Source organism: Pezoporus occidentalis, unplaced genomic scaffold, assembly GCF_034315485.1.
Source record: "Pezoporus occidentalis ecotype Australia unplaced genomic scaffold, CSIRO_AGI_Poc_V1 ctg13, whole genome shotgun sequence".
NCBI classification, from domain to species: Eukaryota; Metazoa; Chordata; class Aves; order Psittaciformes; family Psittacidae; genus Pezoporus; species Pezoporus occidentalis.
In genome coordinates this window covers 14737888-14765590 of record NW_026913103.1, presented here as the reverse complement: position 1 = coordinate 14765590, position 27703 = coordinate 14737888, and the positions used below count along the sequence as shown (strand labels likewise).

The 27703-nt window shown below is 39.7% G+C and overlaps 1 protein-coding gene across 3 annotated transcripts; it reads left to right on the top strand.

Moving 5' to 3' along the window:
- The first annotated feature begins 389 nt into the window (after positions 1–389).
- On the top strand, positions 390–27703 carry PNISR (PNN interacting serine and arginine rich protein). Of its 3 annotated transcripts, none has more exons than XM_062608461.1 (12): positions 390–503; positions 12536–12654; positions 13903–14088; positions 16780–17003; positions 18673–18859; positions 19124–19314; positions 19908–20045; positions 21032–21131; positions 21834–21887; positions 23156–23326; positions 25959–27051; positions 27298–27703. In XM_062608461.1, the coding sequence occupies exons 2-12, from the start codon at positions 12567–12569 to the stop codon at positions 27326–27328; spliced, it is 2463 nt and encodes an 820-aa protein (XP_062464445.1). In that variant the 5' UTR covers positions 390–503; positions 12536–12566; the 3' UTR covers positions 27329–27703. The 3 variants fall into 3 exon arrangements, with proteins under 3 accessions (XP_062464445.1, XP_062464443.1, XP_062464444.1); XM_062608459.1 differs by having other exon boundaries at positions 25956–27051; XM_062608460.1 differs by lacking the exon at positions 390–503 and adding an exon at positions 816–959 and having other exon boundaries at positions 25956–27051.

Below are 27703 nucleotides of genomic sequence, written 5' to 3'. Positions count from 1 at the left end.
CCCTCCTCTACCCTGGGACACTCTCACTAGCAATCACCTGTGGAGACAGCAGGGCTGACAACTTTTCCCGGCTCCCCTCACACTAACGCATACAGGCGGAATGGGGAATCCCGCGCCGCTCCTTTGGAGGAGCACACCGCTAGGAGCACGACCCCGCCTTTCTCCCCTGCCGCGGCTGCCATGGAGAGCGGCGACAAACAGGAACTGGTGTAGCTGCCCACAATCAAGATGGCGGCACCGGACACTTCCCGCTGCCCTTCGCTTCCTGCCGCTGGGGGCAAGCAAGGGATGCACCACCCGACTCTCCGCGCGCCCTTAGCAAAGATGGTGGCGAGAGGCGCTCGCGTGTTCCAGGCAAAGGTCAACGCCGTGACGCATTTTACTTCCGGGTGACCGCCACTAGGCGCCATATTGTCTTGTTCGGGAAGACGGGGAGTGAAAGAGAGGAGGCGACGGTGGAGCGATAGCAGCGGCAGCGCCTGCGGCGGGAGGCAGGGGAGAGTGTAAGTAACGGGGCAGGCTGCGCTCGCCAGCGCTCCCGGGGGCCGGCGGTTGTCGAGCTGACCCGAGCTTCCCTTTCGCTCCTCCTTCTCCTCCTCCCCCAGCCGAGCCGAGCCGAGCCGGGCCGGCAGTCTTTGGAGGGCGTGCAGCTGCGAACGGAAGCCGGTGGCCTGAGTGAGAAGGGCAGACTCGAGCTCTTCGACCGCCCCCGCCGCCCGGTGTTCCGCGGCGCATGCGCGGTGGGGGGACGAAGGGCTGCCGGCGCCGGGGAGCCCTCGGGACCTCGGTCCCTCCTAGCGCGCATGCGCCGCTTTCCTTGCGGGGTCTCCGGTGTCCGCGGAGGCCCGGTCCGTTACCTGCCCGTGCGCATGCCCCGGGGCCGCCCGTGCCGGGAGTGAAGCCGCCGCGGGTGCTGGTGGCCCAGCGCTGTGACCGGGAGCGGCCCGTGAGGAGCGCACGTAAGCGGGCTCGCGGGGGGAGCGCGCAGCCGGCCCGGGCGCGCCGAGGGACCGGTGCTGCTCGGTGCCCGTGCAGCAACGCCCCCGGATGTGTAGGGGAGAACGTCTACTGATGCAGTCAGTAGCCTAGCTAAGGAGCACCAGTAAGGGGTAGCTGACCGTGTCAGCAGCCTGGCTTCTGCAGATAAAATGTCTCCGTGGAATATTTGTGCTGTTTCATGGGTTTCGTGGCGATTCTCGTGAGCTCATTCCGCTGGAGGGCTCCAGAGAACTAACATTAACAGTTTAATTACATGCAGCAACATTTTGAAGATACCTGAACCTGGTTCAGTAGTTTGGTAAACACAGGATGTTTCTACATTGATCCTAAGCAAACCACAGCTTTTTGCATTGATCACTTATGCACAGATTCTCGGACAATCCCACAAAGTTAAACACTGAACTAAACTTGGATGGGATGTGCTAGGCTTTACAGTTAAGGATAAGGCCACAAAAATGGTAAGAGGGCTGGAACAAATCAGTATACAGACTATTCAGCCACCTTGGTTATTGTTTATTTCTTCTCTTACAGCCATACTTGTAAATGTTTGTATGCAAAAAATATTGAAAGGTGTGGGATACAGGGAACGAGGTATGCCCTAAAGGATTTGTGTTAAGGCAGAGTGTCAGCCACCTTTTAAAGATGAGGAATGGTAGTCTTCAAAGCAGAAGTCATGTCTACCAGCAGACAGTATTTAAGCATCATTTTACAAAGGCAAAGTTACAAATAACAGTTCAGTCCAGCTGAATAGCTGTATCACGTGTAGAAGTAAGAAACCCCTTTCAAATTCAAAGGTCAGGCCATGCTAAGAGATAGTGCCGCTTCTGAAGGTGACAGAAGCTGTGCCTCCCTGTGATTGTAAAACTGGGGAACTGAGAGCCTCAGCTTTGTCCAGGGACAAGGTACTGGAATTGCTGACAATTCAGTGACCATCAGAAGACAAGCTACTGATTTCTAATTAGTCTGGGGCAGCAGCAAACCTGGTGTCATCTCTGCTATTATGTCATTACAAGAATTCCTTATTGTCTTTGTCAGAGTGACATGCAAACTCCTGCTCTCAAAGAGTGGTTTCTCCACTTTTGGGCTCGGAGGTATTGGAGGGCTTAAGTCCATGAATTTAGCATAGTTCTGCAGTGTTTTAGTGGGCAGCTCACCATATGTAATCTATAGTGATAGGGAGGAGTCTTAACAATGTTTGATTTTCAGTTAGGTGCAGGATTATGCAAATATACTATGGACACAGTGGTGTCCTGTCTCCCTTCTTTTCATGACTGAGATACCTGCCTTTGGCAACAAGTGACACTATGAGCAGGTTTTATTAAACCTTTTTTCATCACTAGCTGAGCTCTCTTCCTTAAGTGATAATGTGTATCATTGAGGGTAATATCTGCTCCTGACCAGCAATGAGTAGTTGGTTGGTTGTTTAGTTATTGGTAGTACTCTTTGTGCAGTGCATATTCGTCAAGGAGGAAGTTGCAGATGGACAGTTCACTTCAGAAAAAACATAATGCTAATTGCAAATCTAGCATCAGGTCTTCTGTTGGAATGATATGTGCAAAAAATAAGCAGATCAGACTTCCCCCAAAATTCATTTTGTTCTTTTGAAAGGGTTGGCTTCAGCTGAGTGGATATGTAGATTGAAGTTTAAAGTAGCAGACTGTGGAAGCACTGCTTGAATGACTCACTGAAGTTTTCATAGTACTTTTTTTTTTGTTTTTCCTTTTTTTTTTTTATTTGGCCTTTGCTCAGCCTACTTCATCTTGGTAGCACTGTATTAGTCGGACATGCTGATGTGTGAACCTGGTTCTGGAAAACTTTGTCCCAGAACAAGCTGTTTTCTTCAGTTCTTTTTCTGGTTCTGTATTTTGGATCTTGGTTACACATTTGGAAGGCCTCTGTTCTTCAATCTGAGAAAGAATAGTTATGATGTGGCAGAATGGGTGTAACTGAAGTTACGCTGATGCAGTGGAGTAAGTGAAGTTGACTTCCAGCATTCTAGTAATGCACAGATGTAAATAGGCTGGAAGAATTTTGCATGTTTTTGGCTGGACACAGCAGACACACCAGTTTAGCTACTAGCTCTTAAGAGAAAGATCCATACTTTCTGGGCATTAAACATCTGCAACAGTTTAGGGTAATTCCCTAAGGGATGTATAGAAGTTTGTGCTCAACTTAAAGTGTGATAGGTGAAACAGAGTAGCAGTCAACATAGTTATTTTAATTTTTTTTTCCTAATTTATTACAAACTTATCTCAGCCCAGAAAAGTTTCATTTTCTAAGCAGCAGCTGAGTATAATACAGTACTAAATATTCATTTTCACAAACGAAATGGAAGCTGGTGTGCTTTTGTCTGAAAGATAGTACTCATTTGTTCTGACTCTGAGTGAATGTGTGTCTGCAGCCCTTCTGGAGTAATGCCTAGAGTTGGTTCCTACACAGGTGCATAGGGTGCAGAATGCTCCCATACTCCCAGATCTTTTCAGCTGCAGAGGCATTCTGATTTATGTGGGTCCCCCCCATTAGGACCACCAGCTGTTGATTCTTGTGGTACCCTTTTGCATTAAATTTTTCATCTTGGTAGAAGGGCTCCTCTGGCTGTGTGAGGCTATTTTTCTTTTGTACCTCTCTTTTCAGTCACCTGCTGTGTACATATTATTACAGTAAATTATTCTTTATTCCAGTGGCACAGTAGTGGAAGATGTGCTTAGTTTTAAATTTCCTTCCAGTTTGGAGCACACTGAGATAGATATTCTTCGAATCTATACATTGTGTCCTTTATTGAGTTTGGACTCCAGTTCACATGGATGAGCTGCTCTGTGTCATTCCTTGGGAGAAACATGTGAACTGTTGGGGTTGTATCTGTATTTATCCACTAGTCCTTCCAGCCTCATCAGTGATGCCTCTGCTGTCATGACCCTAATGAAGCAGTAGCATAGTGGGAGGGGGAGGGGGAAGGTGGGAGAGAAGCAGCTCTCAAGCTTGAACTCTTCATGTTGTTGGTCTGATTCCTGTCTTTCTGCTACCTGCTTTGTTCTAGGGTTGTGAATGTATGGTTAGATTTATCCTGTGTGCAAATGAGTGGTTCCATAAAATTCATCACAGAAATTCACTGTAAACCTTCAGTCACTGTGCTAAAACTTCACAAAGTCAATTTCGACTACCTTGAATGAAAGGAAGATACCTTACATTAGAACAAGGTGCTTATACAAAAGGTCAAGAGATCAGGCTTTTGATTTCAAGGGCCTCTACTTCTGAGACATCTTCTTTTTCCTTTAGGTCCATCTCCAGGCTTAAGCCTATAGGGGACAGAGAAACTCTGTCCACACAGTATGTGGTGCTTTTGAGATCCTTCTGTGGATGCGAGATGGGTAACTCCCTGCAGCCCAGGAGTTCCACGAAGAGCATCAGAGACTGCTGCTTGTGTTGTCTTGAACTCATGCTGAAAGCTAATGGCACTGATTATTTAATATTAATTCATTTCAAAACCAGTATTTGCAGTTTATTACAAACCAGGAATCCAACCTCTTGGGATCCTTTCCTTCAGCTGCTCTGTAGATCAAAAGATAGCCAAAAGTCATGGCTGCAGTGGCAGGTTGTCTTAGAGGAGATGCAGGATCTGTAGGTTTGTTTTGTTGCTTTTTTTTTACTCTATGAATGCAATATCAAAAAGTGTGTGTTGCATTTAAATCCTGGGGTCCAAAGGCTAGCTATATAGGTGTTCTCAAAGCATGCATGATTGCCTGTGGTTTCAGCTTCTTTCTTTATTTAGATGGTGGATACTTTGCTAAAATGCAGTGCCTATTTGGAAGGCCTTCAAGATGAGATCTTCAGTCACTGCAAGAACTTCTGCAGCTATGTGTTAGAGCTCAGATTGCAAGTAAAACTTGTCAGGCCATCTTGCATCACTTGTGGACCAGGCGTTCAGGGATGATGAGTAACATTATCAGGAAGGTGATGCAATAGCTTCTCTTCTGCATCAGAAAGCACTTGGTTATTTGCTTTGGTTCTGTAGGCTCTGGAATCATATTATTAGTCTACCTGTCTACAGGCTTGAATAAACCAGACTGCCAGATTGTGTGTCCTGGAGATCTAGTCAAATGATGTTGATGTCTGATGTAAGAGTTCCTGACTTTGATCTTTTAAGTTCATGACACAGCAAAAGGTGCCTGCTCTGTTCCTCCTAGGGACAGCTTGAGTCCTAGGCTCTCTCCTTCTTTCTTGGTGTTGAGGTAATCTTTCTTCTAACAAATACCCTGTTTAATTTCATTTTCCAGAGATTAATTGTATTTCATTGCTAAGATATTTCACTTCCATGAATTTCTTGGGACAACCCATTCAGAATCTCCAAATCTCTTCTGCAGAAGGTGTCAGTGTGCAAGGTGTTCTGCTGTGTAACATTCATAATGAGGAGAAGCATAATGTCACAACAGGAAGTTAGAGCAAGAAAAGAGTGTGCTTGATGTACTCGCCTGGCCAACTAGGTATGGTTAGCTATTTTCCTGATGCTCACCTGGAGCTGAGGTAACTTTGTAAGTATCTGTGTTTCTTGTCTTAGACTATCTGCATCCATTGGAGAAATTGAGATTATCCATTAGCTCTCTTAAATTTTATGTAGGGGCAAGTCTTGCTTACCTTTCAAGGTGAAACTTCCTGATATTTTTCAGTTCTGCTGCAACCAGTGTCATAGGTGTATAAGAAAGATAGCATCTCCAGGATGATAAGTGGGCTTTGTCTCTTGAACTTCACAGGACTGAGCCTTGCTCCCTAAGACTGTTCCTATGTATGGTTGAGAGGGCTGAGCATAGTTACCTCTGCACAAGTGCTATTGAACTGGCTATCAGATTTGATAATCTTATACTACAAAGCTGCCAGTGTAGAGTTGTCTGAGGAATCTGAGTGAGCCTGGTAGAGCTCAAGTTCGATTGGTGGCCTTGTCTAAAAAACAGGCCCATTTTTTACATGTGGGCAAATAACTGAAGGGCTCCTTCACCAAGTACTGTGCCATTGGGAAATTGTCAGGAAACCATGCTCTATTTGACAGGGTGGCATCCCCATCTCTGTGAAAGTCAGATTATATCAAGGTAACTGTGTTTTATGGGGAGTGCTGGGGAAGTCTCCCAGAGTTAAAAGGTGAGCATGTGAACTATCAGTCAAAACTCTGGTTACTGGTAAGTAGCGTCTAATACTTTTCAGTATGTGTGGTGTGTCTGGACACATCATACAACCGTATCAGAAAATAACTTACTTTGCAGACAGATAAGCATGTTGAAGGAGATGGCATTTTCCTAAAAGAATAGGTATAATCTATAGCTGAGATGCACATCGCAATTGAGGAGAGAAGTAGAAAGTTGTCTTTTAAAATACCTATTCTTTCTCTGTCTCAACCTAGCTTTTTGTTGGGTAAAATAGCGGAGTATAGTAGAGATTTTGACACCAACTTTAAATTTTCGTGGGTGCTCTTGGCCATCAGAGGTTGCTGTCTGCTGGAGATCAAGGCAAGTCCTATCTATGCTGCTGTTGTCAGCTTTTATTGTCAGCAGAGGAGCTTTCACCAGAAATCCTTTCAAAGGTGGCACATTTAGTACCAGTAATTTGCTGTAATAGAACTTCAGCAGATCCTGCCTTTGAATAGAGTTCCAGTTGTTCCCTCCTTTGAATAGGAATCTTTTTCTTGTTGTCGTGGTTTAAAACCAGGCAGACAGCTTGTTCACTCACTTCCCCTCCTTCTTTCCCTCCCCCTACTCCCGGAGGGACAGAGAGGAGAATCGAAAAGAATGCAACTCCCACAGGTTGAGATAAGAACAGTTTAGTAACTAAGGTATAACACAAATCACTACTGCTACCACCAATAATAACAGTGATAAAGGAAATAACAAGGGAAGAGAATACAACACAACACCTCAGCACCAGCCGATCAATAACTCGCCCCCCCCAGCCCGACCAAGCTCTGATCGATACCTCCTCCAACCCTGCAGTCCCCCAGCCCTTCCGGCTAACTCCCAGTTACATCCTGGCCATGACGTGCTGTGGTATGGAATACCTCTTTGGCTAGCTTGGGTCAGGTGTCCTGTCTCTGCTTCCTCCTGGCTTCCCCTCCTCCCTGGCAGAGCATGAGGCTCAGAAAGTCCTTGGCCAAACCAGAACATCGCTATCAGCTCTGTTCCCAGGCTGAAAGTCAAAACACTGCACTGCACCAGCTACCAAGAAGGAGAAGCATGACTGCTACTGCTGAACCCAGGACACTTGTAAACATATGACAGAATGTATTTCAGAACATTGCTGCTCTTAAATACTCTAGCAAAATCTTAAGATCTCATGTTAACTTTTCATGATCTGTTAAGTACATGTAACTGAAATTAAATGCGAATCGATGGGATATTTTTCCTGTGTGATTGTGCCTCTGTATAAAACAAAAAGAATCCCGAATTGGCTTATGTCTTCATTGGTAAACAGATTTTTAATAGATTCAGGTTCTTGTTCTGTGATCTAACATCAGGAATGTCTCTTTAAGCACCAATAAGTGTTCTTCTGTGTCTGCTAGAGAAAGCAGAAGCGCTGTGTGCAAATGGAGGATAGAAGAGGTAAATAAAAAAAGCTTACACCATCATCATGAGAGGGGTAGTATCTGCATTTTCCTTTGCAAATAGGTACCTGTAAAATCGATCCATTCTGTGAACCTGTTTGCTTTTCAAAGCCTGTTGTAAGCACTGGTGGTGTTAGAACTGGTGAGTCTTAACGATTTCTCAGTTCTTGTACCTCTCTGTTAAGGTCTTGTTAAGGTTTGAATTTAGTAGATTATAGCCAGTGTTCATCGCCTCCTCCCCCCCTTCAGTGGAAAATAAAACTTGTTTCACTGCGATTTGGATGTTCTGATGTGTATTTGGCCATGTGTTGTTACTAGTGGGCCTAAGAGCCTTCTGCTGTGATAGGTGAAGCTTCTTTCAGGTGATGCTGATTTTTTATTTTCTTTTTGTAAGAAATTAAAACTCATTTATAATTCATGTGGCAGCACCCTAAGTTAGTTTTGGCAGTGCAGATTTTAATTAGGTGGGAGAAGACTTTGCTTCTCTTTTCTCCATTATTACTACTTTATGTGTCTCAGGAAAATGTTTGCTTCTTGTCCACATACGTTAGTGCAAGAGGTTTCAACTGTTTCAAGCTCTAAGTTACCTATTTGGCTGGTGGAGAGGCACTGTTGGTTTTGGGTTTGGTGTTGTCTCTTTTCCCCAGGTTGGGTGTGAATCCCTTGCAGTAAATGTAAAGTTGCTGGGAACAGGCTACATTTTCTTTGCTGTGTTTTTTGAGTTCTTTTAGAAACAGTTTGTGCCCTTTCCCTTTCATTGTATGGCACTGAGGTTCAAAAGTGTTGATTTGGTTTGTTCGTTATCAGAAGACTTGCCTCAGACTGTTTTTATTTTCGACATCTTTAAATTAGCATCATTAGCAAAGGAAACTGTCAGAGATGTCTCCTGGGACAATGAGATTCTCTTTAAGAGTTTTATATACACAGTAAAGTTTCCCAAACAGTATACAAAGTTGCATTACTTTTATGTAAAAAGGAGTAACTAAAGCCAGTTTGTTTGCCTCAGAAACTTAATAGGAGATGAAACCATTAAACAGTGCTTAGCAGAATATTTTGTAAAGACAGTAAATCATCTTTGAATGCCTGTAGCCTCTCTGTACTGAGAAGATTGTACATCAAGTACCTTTTCCATGTTTACCTTATACCAGTGAGTGAAAACTTTGAAAAGGTGCAGGAAACCAAGTAGGGAGCAAAAAACGGAGGAATTAGCAATGGTGTCCCTTTCTTTCAGGTCACCGTACAGATGGAGAGGCCATACAGCAAACCAGTTCTGTTCACTGTCTCTGAATAGAGCATATTAAAATATATCATTTTGTTTTCAGTATTAAAGAATTTGAATACATGTGGTCTTTTAGCCAATATACCTTAAGGTTAGTTTTATAAACATTTTAAGATGCTCATATTCCTTCATATCTAGTTTGTTTCTTTTCAAAGAATAGCATACTGAAGATCAAATTGAAATAAAAATAAGAATTAATAATAGTTTTGGCTAGTCTTCACATGATATTTGAAAAAGGGCTTTTGCCTGTTCAGTTTCATAAAGAAAGTGATTTGTGTAGTACATATTCCTCATGAGTAAAGAAAGCTTTTATATTGAATTTGGTAATAAATCTGTGTGCTTGAAAGCCAGCATTTTTTGTAGTTGCCAACCTAAGAAAATCAACGTTTCTTCAGGAAAATAGTGAAAGTACAAATGCAATACAGAATTAAAAGCTTTCAAATACAGTCCATGAACAAAATTTAGCAGGTTCAAATAGCAGTGATCTTAAATCAGTCTGTTCTGGATGGCATAAATTGAATTAACCAAATGTTGAAGTTCTTCAAGGTTTTACACAGCTGTTGCTGTCTTGTTGTGCATCAAAATAGAAATGAACTCCCCCACCTGATTTCTCTGCCCAAAATAGCAATAATAAGGTGAGATAACCTCTTGAAGACTCTAGGCCATATTATGTTGCAGACTGATGAAGAAGCAGCTATGTACGGTAACAGCTAAAACCTGACAGGGTTATTCATTCTGGCCCTGAAGCCAGCTGGCACTGGGTAAGTGTTTGACCTTCCAAACCAGAATGAACACGTCTTAACTGCCTTCTGAGTCCCAGGTCTGTGCTGATACCTGAAACGTGTTTGGGAGCAGCCTGGATGAATGGTAGGTGTCCTGGGTCAGTGCTGCTCTCTGATGGGGAGATGGTGGAGTCCTTTGGAGTGTGGATTTGGCCTCAGCATCCTATGCTGAGAGGTAAACCAGGAGGGGAATGAATGTTGCTGCTGCCTGGTGTTGCTGCCTAAAGTCACTGCCTGTATTCTGTGTCTCATGGTCACCTTTTCAGATGCCAGTTGATATAGCTGCAGAATAATTTATCTCCCTATCACCAAAAAGTTGAGTTAATTTCTTTGAACACTTTATAAAATGGTAAGATAGTTGCTATTTCAGGGACAGGATATGCACAGGAGATCTGGAGGGATTTGCTACCTTAGGCCTTCTTACTCTCCAAACTGGTGCTTCAGCTTGTCCACAGTGAGGATCAAGGCCTGCAAATAAACAAGAAAAGGCTCAAATACTGAATGTCCTTTTCAGTGCAGAATCCATGAGAAACAGATAACTGATAAACATTTTATCAGGTACAAAAGTTTATTACAATCTAATTCTGTTAGCTGGAGCATGTAAAAAAAAAATAAATCCAAAGTATCTAAGATTTTAGGACAGAAACAGTCCCATAAAATTAAATCTCATCTGATCCTATCAGGTAAAAGCTGTATGTAAGAGGCTGCACTTCAGTTGAATTTGTGATTTAACAGCTGGGAACAAGGGGAGAGGCTGTTCAGGGCTGGTGGTTATCTTGAACCACAGTTGTTACAACTTTGGTTTAAGATGTTAACAAGTTTATTTTGACAATTGAAAGAATTTGGATTCTGGATGGAAAGATGAACTGAGGGGAGGAAGAAACTTATCTTTTTCTTCTTTAGGGTGGAAATAGTATATGAGGTTACTACTTCATACTTGGTGTATGAAATATGCACATAGGAGTATTTGGAGAGTTATGTATGTGAGGGCCTGCTTAAATGTTGCATTAAGTGCATTATTAGCCAGCCTTGCACTCAATTGGTATAAGAAAGTTGATTTCCTAGGTACAGATAAAAATGTAAAAAAGAAAAAAGGACGAAAGAAAAAAAAAAACAAACAAAAACCAAAAAACCTTACCACAATAAAACAACCACCATACTGAATTTTGTAGGAAAAGATAGTGAAAATGGTAAAGTAGGTTTTGCCCAGTGCTCTTGCTGTTGTAAAGTTGATCTGGTCTTGTTTTAAGCTCCCCCCCTGCAGTCCTGTGTCGTCCCCCCCCACCCCAAAAGGCATTTGCAACTGAATTTTTCTGAGCCGTACATGCATAATTTTTGTACTGGCTTGAATATAAGTGGTTTCAGAACAAAGGTGTTCTCCAGTTTTTCAGATTAAAAAGAAAATATGACAGAAGTATGCAAGAGACAAGATTGCATTCACCTCTGCATGACCCAACACCCCGCGATGTTCTGTATAGCTTTTTTTGTTGTGCATTTTTGCAACGTGATGCTCTCTTCCTATGCAGTCATGTAATTATTTGTACGAATGTGTAAGCACTAAGCATGAGATCCCTTTGCAAGTAGGATCTACTCTATTTTTCTGTGTGCTGAAAGCCAGCTCTGTCTGGCTTTGCCAGAGCCAGGGATGCTTGCATCCTGCTCTGTAAGAGCAGTTGTGGTTATGTTCCTGGCTGGCCACCTGAGTGGCACTGGCTGCTCTGAGCTACTTTCTTCTGAAGTTGACAGGCTGTACTCATCTATCCTGTATTGCACTTGGCTGTGAGCCACAGTGAGGTTTTGTGTGCACCTCCTGTGAATGAATGCTTCTGTTTCTTTTAAGTTTGGAGTATTTGAAGTAGCCTACATGGTTGATGGTTTTATTGCGTGAAATCGAGGATTGTCTGGTGAATGGTATGAGGATATGTTCTTTGAGAGTGAAGCCTGTTGCGAAGTGGGTAGGACAGAGGGAGTCTTACCCCACTGGTGTTTGGGAACAGCTTCTAGAATGTTCTCAAAACTGCGCCCAGGGTTTGTCTTCAGAAAAGCTGTTTGGAGCAGTGCAGGTGGCCACTGGTCCTCCATGTGTAGTAGCAGGTTAGGTGTACGCAGGAGGTGCAAATGACCGGAAAGAGCTGGCATTCTATTATAGGCATACCAACCTGGTAGGCTGCTCTGCCTTGTCAGATTCTTGCAAAGGTGGTCCTGGAGCTTCACTTAAAGCAGGTTATGGAGCCATCGGGTCCTAGAGCTGCTGCTGCCTGCTCAGGGCATGGAGCACAGCACCAATAAATGTTTCTCATGATTTTAAGAGACCATGTGGTAAATGTGCAGCTAAGCAGAGGCTTGTGGGTTTTTTTTTTCTTCTTCCTCAAAAAGCATGTATCGTTTAGAAATTACAGTGAGCCTGTACAGCACATAAAATGCATGTGGACACCTTGTTGTACCTGTGCAATCATTAATGATGTGTTTTACCATTCAGTGATTTTCCTTTGTCTCGCTTAACAGACTTGCATGACACTTGTATAGAAAAATACACATCTTTTCCTTAAGAAACAGGCAAGGATATCACTTAATGTCTTTTACATTTTGACTTTAAATTGCATTTACTGTCAGATGAGTTCTTGTCTTATAAACTTGTCAAACCTCTCCTTGAACGTCATTTTGTAGTTAATTTCTTTGTGAAAATACAGAGAAAGCATACTGGGCTTCTGAAACTAATGGTAATGTTTGCAGATATTGCTCTAAAGGATGAACTGTTTCCTCCAGCTTAAAATATTAAGCCAGCATTGCTTCAGCTTGCTTTGCAAGGCTTAACTGTGTCTGCAGTTATGTAAGTTTCAGTTATGTGATATTTCATGGGCATCTATTTAAACATACAACTATTATTTTTAGTTGAAATATAGACTATATAAAGACTTAAAAGATGTGGGATCAAGGTGGACAACCTTGGCAGCAATGGCCTTTGAACCAACAGCAGTGGATGCAGTCATTTCAGCACCAGCAAGATCCAAGTAAGTATATGGAAAGCTTTGTGGATTCTTTTATTTTTCCTGTTGTCAATTGGATTTGTGAATCTTTGTTCAGAGCATGGCTGATAGTTGCCTTTTTTGTAGCTGCTCCCAAGATAATACAGTTATAATGTTTTTCTAAAGAACTAGAAAAATAGCGTCAATTCCAAATGTTTTAACATAGTTAATATTTAATATGCAAAGTACAGACAAGCAACCTGAGTTATCCTGGACAAATTATCAACATTTTACCAGTCATACTGATTAACATTTAGACCTTATGTACTTTTACAGAATCTGTCCCTGTGAGTTACAGAATCTGTATTTCTGCCAGTTCTATAGCCAAGATTAATTATTTATTTGAGGAAATCTGCTTTTTATTCAGTGCTTGTGTGGCAGAAATACTAATGCAAGTTTATACACAGAAAAACTCTCACTGGAAGATTGGTATGGTATTTTAGGTTACAGCAGTGATGATCATGATCTCTTGTTTGGATTTCTTTCCCCCATCAAAAAAATAAACCCACCAAAGCAATAAACCTGAAATTGAGAGTGAGGTGACAGCCATTCAAAGCATGAAGAGAAATATAGGAATAGGTAAAAGAAAGTGAAGGTGTGTATTTGATAATCTGGGTGATTGGGCACACTGGTTTTACATTGCTTTCTGTTACTTCAGTTTCTCTAACTTCACTAGAGAGATTTCGTGACTTGATAATGAGCATAATACACAGACTAGTGTCCTCATCTGAGAGTGCAACTTACTTACAGGAAGGAATGGTAGTAAAGAAAAAAAGGGGGGAGAGAAATGTGCATTCCAGAAATAGAGGGTTATACAAAGGCTATACCTTGCAAAATGTATATTTATAAATTTATAAATTTATAACTATGCATCTTTCTTGGACTTGAGTTTAGAAATTAAGGCTATATATATATTTTTTTTTCTGATATCAAAACTAGATCACTTAGGTAAAAAATGTATTGCTACCACCCATACAGTGCTAATGTGAACCTAGAATAATCTGCCTTACGGCATTTTAAACGTATGCAGAGAAACGCTACTTCAGCAAGTATGTACACTGACATTTGCTTTCAGTTTGTTTTACTCTACACTGTGTGTTTCAATGGTGCTCATGGTACTTGCTGAAGGTAAACGTTGACCATTTCTCTTGAGCAGTGATACATGTAATTGAGAAACATTTAAACTTCAGACATGTGAATACTAACCTTTTATATTTCCTCTGTTTATTTTAGGCCAGATTGACTGGGCTGCATTAGCTCAAGCATGGATTGCTCAGCGAGAAGCCTCAGGGCAACAGAGTGTAGTGGAACAACAAGGAATGATGCCGAACGGACAGGATATTTCAGCAATAGAGTCTGGTCCAAACAACCATAATAATTTTCAGGGGGATCCCAACTTCAACAGAATGTGGCAGCCAGGTTTGTCTTCCTTCCCATGCATTCATTTTTAGTTTTATTTAATATATAATGAAATTTTAATTTTGTCAGACATTTTTGGGTGTGAATATGCCCTGTCCCTTAGGTTTCAAGATGCAAAACTAACAGTAGCATCGTAACTGAGTATCACAGCTGCTACTACCCAGTCAAGTGTTCCACAAAATGTGTAACAGCACAGACACAAAGGTCTGATAACGCAATTCAGTAATCTTTGTATAAAATAAATCGTGTTTATAATATACATAAGCAAAAGATTTGTTCTGGCCCTGACTGTTGCAGAAAGATAGTGTGAATTGCAGTTATCTATTTCCCTGGGTTCTTATTCTTACATCTTATGTTGTGTTTTGCTTATCCCACTGCCCTAGGAACAGCAGCACTGAATGCAACAGGGTGCCTCAGAATTAAAGAGTATATGTTACCTTCTCCTGTAGTGTAATACCTGCTTCTTGCGTAATCTTGACATGTAGAATGAGTTCACAATATAGCTTGTAGATCCTGGGTTTGGGTGTGTTAAAATGTTGAAAAATGAGATGAGCAAAATTTTATCTGTAAAATATTTTTTCATGCATTGAAATGGGCTTCCCAGGGAAGTAGTGGAATCACTGTCCCTGGAAGTGTTCAAACACCATGTAGATGAGGCCCTTAGTGACATGGTTTAGTGGTGGACTTGGCAGTCATGGGGTAATTGTTGGACTTGATGATCTTAAAGGCCTTTTCTGACCTAGTTGTTTCTGTGATTCTCAGTTTCATATACTTAGTATTTTCCATTTTTTGCTTATGTATCTGATTGTCATCTGCATAATTTTTCAGTTACAAGTTGATTGAACGTTTCTATTAATATCAGTTATTTCAGTTCTTTATAACTTCCTCAAAACTTCAGTTTTGGCCAAAAATTCATTTTCTTTTTTAAACTTCATAAAGTAACACTGGCAATAAGCATGGGGTAGAGATTGAGTATTTTCTGCTGAATTTTTTCTGAAGTTGTTTTCTGAAAGTTTGTTACCTCACCATTCTCTTAATGCAATTGGAAATGCGTGAGCAAGGTGTTTAGTAAGCCTGTATGCATGCTTTCTGTCATCTTGGTGAAAACTGCACTTCATGCTTGGTTCTGTTAATGATTGAAAGAGTAACACCTCCAGTTTTCACTGTGACTATTCACATTTGTTTTATTGCAGTGCTTCATAGAAGTAGGCTGAAAATGTCCTTGGCAGTTCTTAGGTATGCTTTACAAAAGGGAGGTGTAGCCATCAGGTTTTGCGTAAGTTTCACCTGCCTGCTCTGGGCTCTAAGTTATTGTAGCCATATGCAAGAATTTGAACTTTACTATGTGGCAGTACACAGTGTGTATTCTAGCAGTATTTCTATATAGGTAGAGGTTTTCACAGAAATACTGTCATTGGACACTTTGTTTTTCATATGATCCTGTGGTGTGAGTATGCTCACATAAAGCATATTCATCCTATGCTTTGCTGTCTCTAAGGTGAAAGAGAATAATATCTTAAATAGTATCTTTTGCAAACAGTCACAGAACAGTAAAAGTGAGGAAGACATTTTTACTGATAATCATAAATGCTTGGTGCCCAAGCTCACACAGAAAATGCAGAACAGGAAAACAGCCTAGATCTAGGAGTGAGAAGAATGGAACCCCTTTTTATTGACAGGAAACAATGTGCCAATGCATTTTGTTATGATTGGGTATATCATTCAAAGGATATGCTGTTTTCCCAGTTTTTTGGGATGCTAATAAAAGACCATGCTGATGAAGATATGACCTAGCTTCCCTTAATTTAGCCAGTGTTGTTCTCAGTGTGTAAAAGTAGACAAACTGAATCATACCATGCACTGCTACCCAAAGTTCTCTTCACATATTTACTTTGTTTCTACAAAGCTTAATCTTTCTCCATATCAGTTGACTTGACGTAAATTGAGCATTTAAATAGTGTCAAATGTTAATGCATTTATTAACAATAATTCTTGTAAGCTGTATTTAAAGGATAAAGGATTCTGTCCTTTAGAATACTTCAGGAGTATTTAGACTTATTTCCTAGGAAGACAAAGGTTATGGCCGTATGACCTGTTAATTCATTCCTTAGGCACTTCTTGCTCTGTTAGCCAGCTGTAACTTACGTTTGAGGGCTTATGACTGTAGCTTATGCTAGGAGCTCTGCTAGATATTGGAGAATCCTGGGAATCACCCATTATTAAGACATAAGACTTTGGAAAGCAGGTTTCAGTGGCTGTGCTCCTCAGAAAACCATTAGCTTTCCTTAATAGGTCTTCTAAGCCTGTTATGTGAAGGAATAAAATAGCTCATTACTTAGTTGAAGTAGAGAAGTAGGGTCACTTCTTCTACAGTTTATACAGTTTATAAGTGCTATGGACTGAGTATCATTGGAAATTTATAAAAACAGATGTACAGTGTGTCTGTGTACATACAGTTCTGCCCCCAGCCCCTGGGTGTTAGTTCAGCTACAGCTATTTGTATTTCCTTCAGTAAGTTGAAGAAATTGTTGAGACAGTGTGGAACAGTCTGTAGATTAATGATTCTTCATAACTTCATCATCTGTGTTGCTTTGAGGAAGGAACCTTTTGAGAGGTACAAAAACGTTGAGTGATTGGTGACTCATAAATTGTACTAACTTGGTATTGAATTATATTCTAAACCCTAAACAGAATGGGGAATGCCTCACCAGCCCCCTCACCCACCTCCAGATCAGCAGTGGATGACTCCAACCCCAGGTCAGATGGAAATTGTTCCTCCGTCCGAAGACAGCAACAGTCAGGACAGTGGGGAATTTGCTTCCGACAACAGGCATATGTTTAACCAGAACAATCACAACTTTGGGGGACCTCCCGATAACTTTGCAATGGGGCCAGTGAACCAGTTTGACTATCAGGTGAAACATATTTGTTGCTTTAATATTGTAGGCGTGCCGAGTCTCTTCCGTGGATGTGTTCCTCTAATATCATCTAGCGGCGACTTTCATTCTTCAGTTCTACAAACATCTGCAGAATCTGTTATCTGCTAAGATACATTTTTACCAAATACCTTGCAGAAGAGACTTTAGAGTTTTCAGTTCTGTTCTGAGGCGAAAGGGGTTTTTTTTTCCTATACTAGTAATGAGAAATGGCTGTTGTCTGCAGTATTAAAACGAATCATCATGTTCCAGTATAGAAATTAACATTGTGTAGTTTTGTGGTTAAAAAAAGAAACAGTAAAAAAAACAGAGGAGGAAGAGGAAAAAAAAATAATCTCAGAAATATGTACTAAAACCACTAGATAACGTACCATAGGGAACAGTCCTGTATTTGCAGGGAGATAGACTAGATGATCCATCGAGCTTCTCTATACCTATCTACTGTGATTCTTTGAATAAACAATGGTATTTCTAAAAAATCCACATACACTTTTTTTTCTTCATTCTGGCATATAAATTGCATAGCATAATAAATCTGTAGGTGGTTTTAGTGCTCATAATAGCAGAGGGCATTGCAAATCTTAAAGTACAAAATTTTTTTGATCTTCTTCCTGTTTTCAGTATTTTTCTTCCAAAACTTGGCTATAAAAGACCAGCTGTACCTGTTAAAACACTTCCTGTTCATAAACAAACCCAAGTGAAGATGGGTAGAAATGAGTGTTTATCTTCTGGCCTACTTTATTATTTAATTCTTTTCAGCAATATTGTTAGGAAGTGAACCAGTAATTTTCAAATATTTCAAATAAAAATATTTTTATTATAATTTCCTTTGTTTACTATTATGAGATCAACTCTTAAAATTAATTTTTCTAAATTCTACAGAAAACTTGTTTTGCAGTGAGTAACAGGAAGATGCTCGAGCTGAAATTGTAGTGGAAGAGTGTTTTTAGCACTAGTGACTTAAATACACAGTGAAATATAATAAAACCAGATTTGATGTTGCAACTCTCTTCCTAAACACTCTCCTCTTAAATAGTTTAATTAGGCATTTCTGGGCAGAAAATACTAAAGCACTCCCATCCCCCCATCTTTGCTTCAAGACTTGTGACTTTTGTGTTGTATACAGCTTCCTCAGTACCGAGGGTCTCTACTGTACTTGCATATTGATGCAGTTAATATTTTAATCAGCTATATTAGCAGCAGCCATGAAAGATTTCTGGGAAGTGCACAGTGCAAAACACTTCTGTAATAAAAGCTTGAACTTTCCATTTTTGTCCTCATGTTGTAGTTACAAGGAAAGACTGCTCCCATAGCTAGACTTTTTAGTTTTGTGTACTCTTCATTTAACTGCATGCTCTGATGTTAAGCTGGTAAGGAACTGCTGGAGATAGGTGGTGCTTGTTGGGCTTATTGTTTAGCACAGTATAAAAGGAGACTGGTTGAAGCCCTTTCAGCTTTGTTAGGATCCCTGCTTCAATCTAAGTTGACACATTAAATATTTAAGGAAAACTTGTTTCTTGGGGACCACAGAAAGAGATTAAGAGCTCTTAGTAGCCTAGAAATCGTGGATTTCTACTTGCATGGACTTGCACACATGCTGTATTTAGTGTTACCATGTGAAGAAAAATAAACTGCATTACTCTTTCAGCATGGGGCTGCTTTTGGTCCACCTCAAGGTGGCTTTCACCCACCTTATTGGCAGCCAGGACCGCCAGGACCACCAGGTCCACCAGCACCTTCTGCACCTCCTCAAAATCGAAGGGAAAGACCCTCATTCAGAGACCGACAGCGTTCACCTATCACGATGCCTGTGAAGCAGGAGCCTCCACAGATTGGTACATGTTAACCACTCCTTAATAAAAAAAAACATAAAAATTTGAAGACTTTTTTTTTTTTTTACATATATATATAAAGTACAAAAGAAGGGAAAGGCAAAGCTTTGTAAATGCTTTGTTTTTTTTTCTTCCCACAATCAGATGTGTGGCATTTTTGGATCGGGGTGAAGGGTTTATTTCTTTGGGTTTGCTTGGTTTGTTTTTTTTTCTTCTTTTGGGGAAGGGTTTGTTCATCTTACAGAACTGTAAACCTTGTTTATGCAGATGCTGTGAAGCGTAGAACTCTGCCTGCCTGGATTCGTGAGGGCCTGGAAAAGATGGAACGAGAAAAACAGAAAAAGTTGGAAAAAGAGAGGATGGAGCAGCAACGTTCACAGTTGTCTAAAAAAGAAAAAAAGGAAAGTGAGGAGGCTGGAGAAGGGGATGGCCCACGGTTACCTCAGAAAAGTAAATTTGTAAGTAGAAGTGGTTGCATTTTGCTCAGGTTTGTATTTCCTGAAAGGTATCAACTTCCTGGTCTCCTCAAAAGAGAGACTGTGTGTTCTTGGTTCTCTTTGATTCCGTAGCTTAAAACTAAGGTTAAGCTGCTGCTTTGTAGATAATTACTTGGTGTTTTGGAGTTGCTAATGTCTGAAAGGTAAAAGTATGTTATTTGATGTGTGTAGCAAAGAAGCAAGGATGAAATTGGGCTTTTTTCTTTTCTGTATTTTGGGAGCATGCATGGTCTTTGAAGCAGCTGAAAAATTTAGATACCTGTATTTGCTAAACTGAGCCCATTTAGGAAACCTTATGTTCTGTTCACTTTAGCAGTTATCTCAGTTGTTAGCAGTTCTCAGTACCTCTCTGGCAGTGAACTGACAACTCTGTATTTTGTTATCTCCTGTGGGTAGAGACGGAGTTGCATGTTTATTGGGAGGGGGGAAGGAGAGTTTTATGATAACTGTAATACAGACTTCAGTACAAAGTAAATTAAGTTGACTGTCATCAATAGACACTAATGAGCTTGGCATCTAAGTTTTCCCTGAAATACATGATGTTGTTCTTGTAGGACAGTGATGAGGAAGATGAAGATGCTGAAAACACAGAAGCTGTAAGCGTTGGGAAAACCAGCAGGAGTCCATCCCCGGCTCCTCAAGAGGAGCAAAGCGAACCAGAAATGACAGAAGAGGAAAAGGAGTATCAAATGGTATTAATAATGTAGTTCTCACTGAGTGTTTCTGTCTGTTTGCTCCTATTTTCCAGGCATAGCTAAGTAAAACACTTTTTCTCTGCCTGATGCTATCAATAGAGGTATAGCGCACATACTGTAAAGCAGAGTTATATTTGCATGTCTCTATATTGCTCTTTCTCATATATACAAGGATATGGGTTACATAATTTGTATTTAGCACAACAGTGAAATAATGTAATGACTGTGATCTCTACACACTGATCATTATTAATTCTGTGGTTTTGCTTAATTTGCCAAATTTCTGAAAACTTTTGATGATTAAGTGTCTGAAATCTATGCTTAAACCTCAGTTCCTGTGAAAGGGAGTTTTAGAAATGTATTCTTGCAAGAAAGTCCTAGATGAGCAACAATTTTTCTATGTCACTAGGAATTTAGAAACTTCATATTTTGAAATCAAAGTAGCATGCTAATTGTGCAACTGAAACCTTGTTAATTGAAAGCCCTGTATTTTTGCAAAGCACGTGGCCAGGCAGAGCAGCTTGGAGAACTAGCTACCAACATTTTCAATTTTTGTAGGAAGTATGTCATAATAAAATCCTACATAAGTTACCTCTGATGATTTTTGCAGGATTGGGGTCAGTGAGACAGCGTATCAGACTTAAATGTGCTCTTTATTCTTTTCTGAAAAATAAATGGGGTCAGTCCAAGTACATTTCTGATTTACATATTCATTTTTGACTTTAGGAATCAGCGGTGTGTAATACACATGGATATAGTTCACAGTCAAAATACAAACTGTTCTAAAATTTTTGAAGTCAGGTCAAATTTAAACAGTTTCAGACCTATGTTTTTAAATCATATGTTCCGAGAAGTCATAAAATAACACATGTAGGAGAGTATTTTAACAGCCATCAAAAGAAGGAAAACTCTATGGACAAAATTTAAACATAGTATTTATTCAAGGTGTTTTGGCCTTTAATTGTAAATACCGTTTACTTCAGATGATGCTGACAAAAATGCTGCTGACAGAGATTCTCCTAGATGTCACAAATGAAGAAATTTATTATGTGGCCAAAGATGTTCACCGTAAAGCAACTAAAGGTATGCCAGCTCTTTTGGGGTTTTTTGTTAGTTTCTTCAGTGAATATTCTATATTTGCATGTCTCTAGAACATTTAAACTCCATAGTTACTCCCCAAGAACAATTTTAGTATAATGCATCCAACTTGGTAGAGTTCAAAACCAGTGATCATGTACTGTCATCCTGTGCAGTGTATTGTGAGTTACTTCATTTCTTTCATACAATTCATTTTAGATAAAATGATACCTGTGTGTCAATGGCTCTTGAGTTGTAGCTGTTTCTTAATGCTGTCATCTTTATCTCAAGTTCTTAGCTGTTCAGAAGTGAAAAGAGACAAGCCTTGAGTCCTCAATTAGTAATTAATTTCCTTTCACTATTAACACATATTGTACTTGCGTAAAAGATTTCTTTAACATAACTGAGTAATCTAAACATGTAACTACTGAAACTTGAAAATGATGTGCAGATGCTGTAACTTGGAAAGTGATTTATGAGTATATTTGTGTCTTTTTTTCTGTTCACTGTTAATTTGCAGTTAAATTCTAAATCTTCGTGGTCAGAAAATCTAGAAGTGGTTTTAAATGGATGATGCATTTTTAATGTTTCTTCTCTCCCTCCAAAGAACAGCAATAGTAGTAGATTTAACAATACCATAGACTCATGACTATGAAATCGTGGCTATTTGTGTTAACATGTTGTTCCTGTTGTTGATGTGATACAAAGCTCCTGCAAAACAGCTGGCACAGTCCAGTGCACTGGCTTCCCTCACTGGACTCGGTAAGTATGTTCCTTATTTTTGAGAGGGCTTAAAGGGGGAGTTTCACTCTTGCCTTGCGTTTCTAGAATTGCGTTTTGAAACTAGATTTTCATTGCCCAGGAGTATGGGTCACTTTCTGATAACTTTATCAGCACTTTTGTTTGTTCCACAGGTGATCCTAATGATATAAGTGGGATGGTTTTTGGAGTAAAGGACTAGTCAGTGTGAGTTAGTGTGTGAGAATCTTGCCCTAATTTTGAAAATACATAAAAACTTCAGATAAATTTACTTTTCAAAGTATGATTGTTTCAGAAGCATACTGCAGTCTTCAGAGAGAGGAATACTGTTTGTATTTCTTTCCCATTTTGATCCTTCCAAGCAGGAAGAGAAAGCTGATTAGATTAACATGAAAGTCTAGAAATAAAAATATTTTTTTATCTTTGGTATTATCATTTTACCTAATTAAGCACAGAGGCTCCCATATGATATATTACAAGAAACAACACAAGAAAAAGAGTTTGAAATCCCAGTTTGAGAAACAATAGCAAAAGATCTTTCCCAATATGCTTTTTATCATCTAAGACTGTCAGTGTCAGTGATCAGTTATGTGTTTGTAACTTGGAATTCTGATTAATTAGGTTGAATGTTATCACAATTATTCACGTTTTAAAACTAAGTCAATAAGATCATAAGAACCTCAGCCTGAAAGAAAGTAAAATATCTCCATGTCAGTTGTTTAAATTGACTTTATCATTCTTATCAGTCAAGTAATTATTAATATCTCTAGGGGAGAAGAAAGTCCATTTCTGTTCCATCTCCATACCTGTCAAAGTGCAGTGTTTTCTAAATCAATATAGGAAAACTGAAATGGCATTCAGAATTTCTGTAGCCTTGGACTGCGGAGGCGGCTGAAGTAATTTCAGAGGTGTCTTCTGGGAAAGGTCCCAGGCATTTTCTGTCCAGTTGCTGATACAGAGGCAGGCACTGTTACGATCTCCACAGAGAGCTTTTTTGCTCTTCCATGCAATAGAAAAAGTACCATGATCACAGTGGTTGCCTGCTGAAAATAAACATTCCAGAAGAAGTAGAACCAGACAGTGAGCATCAATGCAGATATGGGGGCCTTGGTCACACCAGTCAAACACCATTGGCGCTTACCAGAATAAAGTGACTTCATCAGAGAAGAGGAAGTGAAGGAAGGGCAATGTTACTCTCCTCTTTGCCCCACAGAAATATTAGGAACAAAGCTTAATCTTTCCTCGTGATAGACTGGACTTTATGCACGCAGGTGGACTGGGTGGTTATGGATCAGGAGACAGTGAAGATGAGAGGAGTGACAGAGGCTCTGAATCATCTGATACTGATGATGAGGAATTACGACACAGAATCAGGCAAAAACAGGAAGCATTTTGGAGAAAAGAGCGAGAACAGCAACTACTACTAGAAAAACAGCTAGAAGGTAAATCATATAATGTCTTCTTACATATACTGCTTACATACATACACATATGCTACATATACTGCTGTATATGGGGTTTACTACTTAGAGAAAATACATTTTAAGCCAAAAACTATCAAATTTAGAAATAATGTTCTTCTAAAAGTTTTCACAAAAAAGGTGGTTTGAGCTACTTGATCAAAATGGGGTTTGCTGCTTTTATTTATAAGAAGAAAAAAAATCCATGTAGTGTTTTCAATAAAATATTTACTTCAGAGTTAAGGCATGGTGCGTATCTATATGCTATAGATATTGTACTATATAAATACTAGTATTGCTTTATAAAAATTCATGTGTGTGTATAATGTATTTTTTAAAAATTATTAGTATCTCAGTTGTGACTAGACTGTAAATTTCACCTTTCTGCACCAGACTGGAGTTTGTATAAACTTGATTCCTCAAAGTTGTATATACTTTTAAGTATATAAAGCATATTTTGCATCATCTAAAAAACATGCTTTTCTGTTACATAATGTTGAGCAGTGCTCCATTCGGAATGTACAGTGGTAGGCTGCAGCTTCTTCAAACTCGCTGTTCTCAGTTGTAGCAGAGGTTTGTTTCCACATGTTGGTTCTTCATAACTGGGGTTTTATACCTAATACTGGGGAAAGATAACTGAATCCAGTCAGTTCACACTTAGCCTCTCGTAAGGTGGCAGGCTTGATTTTAAAATACAAACCAAAACCAAATCTCTAATTTAATTCTTCTTCTCTGTGCAAGGTAAGGTTTCTCCTTTTGTACCAATAATGTAGGTCAAAAGGGAATCACAGTCACCTTGCACTGATGAAGAGCAGCGTAGATCAACACACAAATACAGTGGGCAGAAGTCATGAGCTAAGTTCATAAGCTGCAGAAGAAATAAAGTGCTATTACAATAGCATACTTTTTTCTTATTTCAAGATGGACGACTCCCTCTTTTTATTTTAAAGGCCTAGAAATAAGACATATGGATCTCTTAATAAAAGGCTGAACTAGCTAAACTTTTGGGTTCCTTAATATTCCTGTCTGTCTGAGTATTGTAAGATATATGCATAATAGGATAGCTTTTTATGGAGAGTGACTGAGTAGTGGCCTGTGACTGCTGTATTCCTAGTGCAGGAAACCGTATGTCACTTTGGGGACATCTCCATGAGGCTGTTTACAGAAATGTAACTCTGGAGTAAAGAAGCTGACTCTATACATCCAGAATACCAAAGAATACTAAATTCAGGGTCTCACAGTAGTGGTGTTTAGGAAAGGCAGCATATTTCTACTATACAATACAACACGTCATCTTCTAACATAGTCTGGCTTCTGCCTTTATCACCTAATATCTAAGGGAGCAGGTGGAATTCTTTTTGTGGGTTAGATTTGACTCTCAGTTGCCACTAAGATCACTGGGTTTACAGATGCAGTTTTATTCCATAAGTTAATTCAGTCCACATCAGTGTGATAGCCCACATGAAAAGGCTGTGCTTGGGGGTTTTTTGGCTAAAAATGTATGTCAGATATTTTTTTCTTGAGCTCAATTTAAAATGGGAAGAGGAGATAAACCCTGGCCAGTGATGCAAAGGATCCTAGGTTGAATAGAAATAAGTAAAACTATTTTTAAGGTTGGAAATCTCTGGAAAATGCTCTGAGGGTCTGAATTTCTTTACTTTTCTCTGTGAAGATCTTGGCCTGATATTTGTTATGTTACTTTCAAGAAACGTATTTGTACATTCTGTTGTCTTCTTACCATGCTGACTACCAAGCTTACATACAATCCAAACTGACTAATTTTTTGTTTTGTAAGAGCTTCACAATCTATTCACATTAAATACTGTGGTCTTAACTTTTGAGCTTAATCTTAAGCAAAGAATTATCTATAAGTCTCTCTTTTATACTGTTCTTACCTTCCTTAGAATTCATTTGCTATAAAACCGATAAAAACAAGGAAAAATTTGAATTGCTGGTACCTGTTAGCATTTAGGACTAATCTAAGTTATCTTACACTCTAAACCCAGTGTTTTCTTTAAAAAAAACAAACATGTCACTACAGCACAAGGTATTCCTCTAAGGCTTTTTGTGGTCCTACAGAACATGCAGGTACAGCTGCTGTTCTGAGGTTGAGAGCCCGCCTGTGCACTCTATGGAAAATGCAGCTTCTTCAGACCAGCCAGTGATTACTTGAACCCAGACAAGTGGGGCTGGAAGGAAAGCAGGAGCTGTAGGTACTGCTAGAGGAGTGTTGTAGGAAGGAGAAGGAAAGAATTAGTAAGTTGCAGGAGGAAAAAAAATGTTTGTGTAGATGAGTTTGAGAGTTTTGGTGCTCCAGGGTATTTGTTAGAGAACTTTGTCTTCAGCCACTGAAACAGGAAATAACATCAAGGACTTCTAAAAGTGGGTTGTGCACTTTTTCTAAACCAGGACTGCAGCTCTTCTAGAGTTACAAAAAGAGAAAAGTCTTTTGGTGGGTAGTTGGCATGATGGCAGACAGTGTATTTATTATAAGTATTACGAAAGATGCTTGGAAATCTGGTTTTGCCAAAAGTAATGGTATGGAAATTATTGTCATTTCACTCCAAGTTAATTGCTTTTTTTCTTTTACACACTTTTTTTTTTTTTCCAGAAGAAAAGCTACAAAGTGAAAAAGTTTCAAAAGAGATGAATGAATTTATCAACAAAGAACAAAATAGTAACTCGGCATCACAGGAGGCAAAAGAAATTGAAGCAGATATGGTTCATGAAAAGAAAAGATCTCCAAATGCAATTGCTCCTGATACAGAGCTTAAAAAAGAGGGTAAAGAGAGGACAGGAAGGAGTGGGTCAGGAAGCTCTAGCAGTGGTAGCAGTAGCAGCAATAGCAGAAGCAGTAGCAGCAGCAGCACTGTATCTAGTTCATCCTATAGCAGTAGCTCAGGTAGTAGTCGCAGCTCTTCACGTTCTTCCTCTCCTAAAAGGAAGAAGAGGCACAGTCGCAGTAGGACACCTTCACATAAAGTTAGGCGCAGCAGAAGCAGGAGTTACACCCACAGAAACAGGAGAGAGAGAAGTAGGAGCAGGGAGAAAATAAGGGAAAGGAGAAGATCTAGTAGAAATCACAGTGCTGAAAGAGGAGAGAGGCGAAGAAATCGGAGTCCTTCAAGAGAGAGAAGCTGGGATAGACGTAGTAGCCGTTCCAGAGATAGGCGAGCTAACCGTGCAAGCCGCAGCAGAAGCAGGGATAGGCGTAAAGCTGAAGACCAGCGTAGAAGCCCTCCTGGAAATAGGCACAAACATAAAAGTGAGGGTAAAGACCAAGAAAGGAAGAAGGAGCAGGGTGGAGCTGTAGATAAAGACAGAAAAAAGAACAGAGAAAGGGAGAAAGATCAAGAAAAAAGGAAAGACAGGTCCAAAAAAGAGGAAAAAGAAAGTAAGGCTGGTAGTCATGACGACAGTAGATTAAAGAGAAAAAGGGACAGCGAAAGAACTTTCACTCGCGGTGAGTCCATATGTGTGAAAATAATAAGACAGGATTCCAGGCAAGAATGCAAAAGAATTACTACCAAAGATAGCAAAAAACGGTCAGGCTCCGAATCTAGTGCGAGGAGTAGTTCTGAATCGCCAGGAAGCAGCAAAGAAAAGAAAGCTAAGAAATCGAAGCATATTCGGTCATGCTCCATGGAGAAATCTCAAAGGTCTGGTAAGAAGGCAAGCCGCAAACACAAGTCTAAGTCACGATCAAGGTAGTATACTTTTTAAGTATTTTGTCTGACTTTTTACTTTTATTTTTTTTATATTCGTCTTCATGTGTACGGCATATGAAGTTTTTTAATAAAGTATGGTATTTGTTAATTTTTTTGTCTTAGGCAAAAGTAACTTTGGAAAAATCTCTTAAAACTGTTAATAGCTAAAGCCTAAAGTGTTTGTGGGTTTGGGGGTCTTTTATTTTTTCCAATTAACTTTTGCCCCCTTTTCCTTCTATTTTTCAGATCAATGACTCCTCTTCGTCGTAAACGCTGAGGAATTTATGGCACCAGTGCTATGATGTTTAAAAATTCCATGAGTTATAAAGGCTTGTCTCATTATAGAGGCACATTGTGGCTATGTAGGTGAAACCAGAATCCTTTTTTTATCTGTAAATAAGTGTATTTTTTCCAAATGCTGCTCAGAATTAAATACCTAATAGGATTTCTTTGCATTACCTTTTTTTTTTTTTTTTCTCCCCAAGAACGGTAGTGCTTATTAAGAATATAAACCAGGCCATTCTCTTTCAGCTGTAATGTTCTTAAAATTACTATTGAATGTACTGTGATGTCAATAAAGCTCTTTAGTTCATTTTTTTTGTTTAAAATTCTTGCACCTGAATTTTGTGTTAAATTGTAGAAGGTACTTTTT

What these genes read in the sequence shown, in the direction of transcription:
- PNISR (XM_062608459.1), top strand. Translation starts at nt 12,567, where the DNA reads ATGTGGGATCAAGGTGGACAACCTTGGCAGCAATGGCCTTTGAACCAA. An exon ending in GCAGGAGCCTCCACAGATTG is followed by an intron (nt 18,860 to 19,123) that starts GTACATGTTAAC and finishes TTGTTTATGCAG; the next exon opens with ATGCTGTGAAGCGTAGAACT. An exon ending in GGCTTCCCTCACTGGACTCG is followed by an intron (nt 21,888 to 23,155) that starts GTAAGTATGTTC and finishes TTATGCACGCAG; the next exon opens with GTGGACTGGGTGGTTATGGA.